The sequence below is a fragment of the Colobus angolensis genome, unplaced genomic scaffold (assembly GCF_000951035.1).
Source record: "Colobus angolensis palliatus isolate OR3802 unplaced genomic scaffold, Cang.pa_1.0 Scaffold213, whole genome shotgun sequence".
Taxonomy (NCBI): Eukaryota; Metazoa; Chordata; class Mammalia; order Primates; family Cercopithecidae; genus Colobus; species Colobus angolensis.
In genome coordinates this window covers 269,701-274,942 of record NW_012115300.1, presented here as the reverse complement: position 1 = coordinate 274,942, position 5,242 = coordinate 269,701, and the positions used below count along the sequence as shown (strand labels likewise).

At 39.0% G+C, this 5,242-nt stretch overlaps 1 protein-coding gene across 1 annotated transcript in view; it reads left to right on the top strand.

Moving 5' to 3' along the window:
• The first annotated feature begins 393 nt into the window (after positions 1 to 393).
• The window catches only part of MYO6 (myosin VI), a 92,445-nt gene continuing 87,596 nt past the window's right edge, over positions 394 to 5,242 (top strand). Inside the window, exons 1-2 of the mRNA XM_011942955.1 lie at positions 394 to 555; positions 2,076 to 2,199. Coding sequence (XP_011798345.1) covers positions 439 to 555; positions 2,076 to 2,199 — 241 coding nt within the window. The 5' untranslated portion in view covers positions 394 to 438. The remainder of the gene's footprint in view (positions 556 to 2,075; positions 2,200 to 5,242) is intronic.

The following is a 5,242-nucleotide window of genomic DNA, read 5'->3' as shown; positions in this document are numbered from 1 at the left end:
TGGCTAACACGATGAAACCCCATTTCTGCTAAAAGTACAAAAAATTAGCCAGGTGTGGTGGTGGGTACCTGTAATCCCAGCTGCTCGGGTGGCTGAGGCAGGAGAATGGCGTGAGCCCGGGAGGCGGAGCTTGCAGTGAGCCATGTTTGTGCCACTGCACTCCAGCCTGGGTGACAGACCGAGACTCCATCTCAAAAAAAAAAAAAAAAAAAAAGCTGGGAGGGGGGCAGAGTTCACCAAGATGCAAGGGAGGAGGTGGGGATTTTATGTGGCTGGGGTAGATGTGTGCGTTAGTTGGGATTTACATGTGAACTTTTGAAAAAGATACGTTATTTGTTTTATATATATTTCAAAAATGATTCATGTTGCTGTATTTGTTTCTTTGAAACAGGTGACAGTGGAGAGTGGAAACAGGAGGTAGTGGATCCTCCTTCAAAAATGGAGGATGGAAAGCCCGTTTGGGCGCCACACCCTACAGATGGATTTCAGATGGGCAACATTGCGGATATTGGCCCCGACAGCTTAACAATTGAACCCTTGAATCAGAAAGGCAAGGTGAGTTTCTCAGAAAGATGTTGAAGTGTGATTCCTTTCAAAAATAGGTGTTTTTTCACAAGAGATAAGTCTGTCTTCTTAATGAAGTAGGTATTTGGGAAAGCATATTTCTGGTAAGTGAGTCTGTTTTCTCTTGACTTCTTTGATTAAATCAGAGGCATGTGCCCTAGGGAAAAAATGGTGTCCTATGATAAAATCAGATGGAAATTTAGTGAGCCTTTCATTCTTTGTTTTTTCACATCCCTTTGATCATCCAGTTCTTAGTGAGCCTTTCATTCTTAAGAACTAGCTATATGATAAAATAGAAACAATAATGACATTTTTATTTCTTGTACCACGTTACTAAAGTTATTAGTATGTCTGTGATCGACATGTCACAAAGTAAAAATACGAAAAGTGAACGTGAGGTTATCAGATTTTGCTTTTTTGCCTTAGCTTCTATTATAAAGTCTTTTTTAAACATTTTTTGTTCACTTAAAGTTATTGCTGTCATTTTTGTGATAGATGCTTTAGTTCTGTACACATGGTATTTATTTCTTTGTATGCATAGACATAAACTAGACAGCATTACAAAATGAAAGTCTGAGGGAAAGGTGACTAGGAGTTGTGAATCGTTTACAGAGAAGGCATCATTGTAAATACCTCTTTTAGTCTTCATGGAGACTGTTACAGTCGTTTTTGTGGAAATTCACTCCATTCTCAGAGACTGAGGGGAAGTTTTCCAGAGGGAATAATCTCTTTTTATTCTTTTGGTTCCACCATTGATTTATTTTTCAACTCTTAGCTGTCTTTGCACAGTAATACGTATTCCTATGATAGATGTCCACAATTTTTAGTTTAACGAGTATGCCTGGTAAACCGTTCGTCTGACTAAATTAAATTTGTAGATGTCATTTCTGTTTACTTTAGACTGAAAATGTTCATGAATAATTTATATTGTACGATACATGGTTAACTAATGCCATATGACTACCATCCTTCTGGGAACCTTAGAAAAACAAGGTGGATCTCTCATGAGGTCTTTTCACAGAGAAAACTATTCTATTACTGTAAACAACCCAGGAACTGAAATGCATAATGTATAATGTGCCATGTTAGAGGAGGCCAATTAAAGATACCCTCAGGACAGGAAAGACAAAGTATTTCTGTTTTTTTCCTCTTATTAACAAGTACCTATTTGTACTTGCAATACATGTTTAAAAAAATAAGCTCGATTACTTTACATATTTGAAGGCTTTTGGTTTTTGTTTAACATATTTTATAAGCCCAGTAAATCAGAAGACACTTTTTCATATTTTAAATATTTTAATATGCTTTACACTGTGCCTTATTAATATTATTCAGGTACATATGTAGAACCAATAAAAACTATTTACATTAGGAAGTGATATAAATTTCATAGATCTGTAGATAATTCTGTGAACTAAAGTGTATGTTTTTTCCATAAAAATTTTTTTGAAGATTAACAAGTTCTCAGAGATTACCTTTAATCTTAATTTTCCCCCCTACTTTCTGATCAGGGTCTTAATAAACATACTGCCATAATAACCAGGCAGTTAAAAAGATCCTTAAGAGAAGCAATCTTTTGCTTAGCTCTTTCATTGCCTAGAGATCGTCAGCTTGGAAATATTATTAAGGAATTAAGTACATAAAAGGGTGGACTGGTCATGCACACCTTTGTGCAGTGTGTGCGCAGTGGAAGTACAGTGGAAATGTAGATGAGGGAGTGAGAAAAATGTCTTGATATTAGCAATGGCTTTTCAGGGTTTTTGTTTGCGACCCATAGTAAAATAGATTTCACATTGCGTTAGGTATGTGTGTGTGAATTTATAAGAAATAAATTTTACATTTCAACAACTGTGTATGTAGTTTGTGTGTGTGTTTACTTGTAAATGAAACAGTTGGTCAAAAAAAACATTCCTAGCACATGCTATGCATTCTGATAATTTCTAATAACTTTTATTCTTTTAAAAATGGTGTTTTAGGCTAGGTGCAGTGGCTCACGCCCGTAATCCTAGAACTTTGGGAGTCCAAGGAGGGAGGATTGCTCGAGCTCAGGAATTTGAGACTAGACTGGGCAACATAGTGAGACCTCATCTCTACAAAAAATTTAAAAAATTAGCTGGGTATGGTGGTACATGGCCGTCTTAGCTACTCCGGTGGCTGAAGTGATAGTAGCACTTAAGCCAGCAGGTCAAGGCTGCAGTGAGCTGTGATTGTGCCCACTGCACTCTACCCTGGGTGACAGAGTGAGAGATCCTGTCTCAAAAAAAAGAAAGCTATTTTAATCCACTAAATTGGTTTCATATTCTGTATTTGCAGCAGTTGTAAGAAGCCACTCTGAAGCCTTGTAGGCAGAAGCCCTAAATTTATGTCATAGAAGGGTCTGCATTTTCTTTTCCCTGTCTGTTTTGCTGGTCTTATGTTTTGTCAACCAAGTCTCCCCTTCATACTCTTACTCATCCTCCTTCTCCTTCTCTTCTGCAAGTATAAAGTCCTTACCATGCCCCAGGTGATGTTATGTGCTTTGTGTCATTGCTCAGATTGCCTCCGCCTGGAGTGCCACTATCCATACCCACTTTTTTTTTTTTTTTTTTTTTGAGACAGAGTTTTGCTGTTGTCGCCCAGGCTGGAGTGCAGTGGCATGATCTTGGCTCACTGTAACCTCTGCCTCCCAGTTTCAGTCAATTCTCCTGGCTCAGCCTCCCGAGTAGCTGGGATTACAGGTGCCCACCACCATGTCTGGCTAATTTGTTGTATTTTTAGTAGAGCCAGGCCGGTCTCAAACTTCCTGACCTCAGGTGATCCACCCGCCGGGGGCTCCCAAAGTGCAGGGATTACAGGTGTGAGCCACCACATCTGGCCAATCTCCATATCCTTTTGCTTAGAAAATGCTTATTTTTGGCTGGGCGCGGTGGCTCAAGCCTGTAATCCCAGCACTTTGGGAGACCGAGACGGGCGGATCACGAGGTCAGGAGATCGAGACCATCCTGGCTAACACGGTGAAACCCCGTCTCTACTAAAAATACAAAGAACTAGCCGGGCGAGGTGGCGGGTGCCTGTAGTCCCAGCTACTCGAGAGGCTGAGGCAGGAGAATGGCATAAACCTGGGAGGCGGAGCTTGCAGTGAGCTGAGATCCGGCCACTGCACTCCAGCCTGGGCGACAGAGCGAGACTCCGTCTCAAAAAAAAAAAAAAAACTTATTTTTGTTTTAAGACTCTGATTGAGGTCACCTTGTTGATGAAGGTTTTCTGTGGATACCAATCTCCCCCTTTCCCCCCATTCAGTAGAATTGACTCTTGACTGCTTTTTCCTTTGAGGAGTGGTATAAATTCTTAGCTCTCCTTTAATCTTTAGTGGAGATAATTGTTTACCTTGTCTCCCCCTCCCTACTAGACTATGTAATCTCAAGTGCAGGGGCTATTTTATTCTGTCGTTAGAGCTTGGTGTTCTGTATGTGATTTGTGGTAGGTGTTCAGTGCTGAGTGATCAAGATATGCTTTTAGCAGAAAAAAGCCTCTTTCCTCTAAGAGAAAACAATTAATGAAACATTTTCTCTTTAAGGAGAGAGGAAGATGGGGCTGGTGATAATTTAAGGAATAAAGAAGGAGGGAGACAAAATGCCTTTCAGGACTCCTTACTGGCCTTTTAGCCTACTCTTAACTTTCTCACTCCAGCAGCTCTTTGTCATTGGCCTCCCCTCAGCTCCACTCCCCTCATCATCTAACTTCTTGGAACCTTTTTAATTTGACATGGCTCCTACCAGGTTAGCACTAAACCCTGAAGTCTGGGGAGCCCATAACCCTCTTGCCATGGCTGTGAAAGTTGGGCACATACATATATGACATTAGCAGTTATTTCTGAATGTGTTTTCCTATAGAATCATTATTATAAATGGATTGTTTTATATTGCCATTAATATACTTAATGTACATTATGGGTTAATTTTGCTTTTGTGGCCTGTCCTACAAACGTTTCCACATTTATAACATTAAGAACATGTGTACTGGGTTCCAAATAATTAACTTCCAGAGTTTTTATGGCATAACAGTTTTCTACATTGGGTGACTTAGAATTGAGGTAGTCCCAGCAGTGTGGATTTTACTCTATAGTTGTAGCTTTACACACACACACACACACACACATACTACACACACCCCTGTAAATATTATTTTAAAATAATTGAACCATTTTTCCCTGCAGTTTTCTTTGATACAATTAGAAGCTTCAACCACAAGAGTAATTGTAATTGTTTGAGAAGTACTGTGTCAGCTTATAAATAACTGTGAGAATGGCATGGATTAAAATTTAATTCTCTTTGGATGTCATTTGAGATCATTTGTTCTCTCTGATGAGATGTTATCTTAATTCTACAGTGTCTACTAGAGCATTTAAGTGATAAAATAAATATAAGTATTCATGGATACTTGTAATTTTACAGACGCATTATTTTTAGGTACTTTTTGTATTTCTGACAGATTTTTGTACAGGAGTTTGTGTCAAATATATTTTACTGAAACAATAGCTATTAATATAATCCTCTGGTTATATCTGATTGAATGTTACTTTTTAATTTTTAATTTTTTTTTTTGAGATGGAATTTCACTCTTGTCATCCAGGCTGGAGTGCAATGGCATGATCTCGGCTCACTGCAACCTCCAACTCCCGGGTTCAAGGGATTCTCCT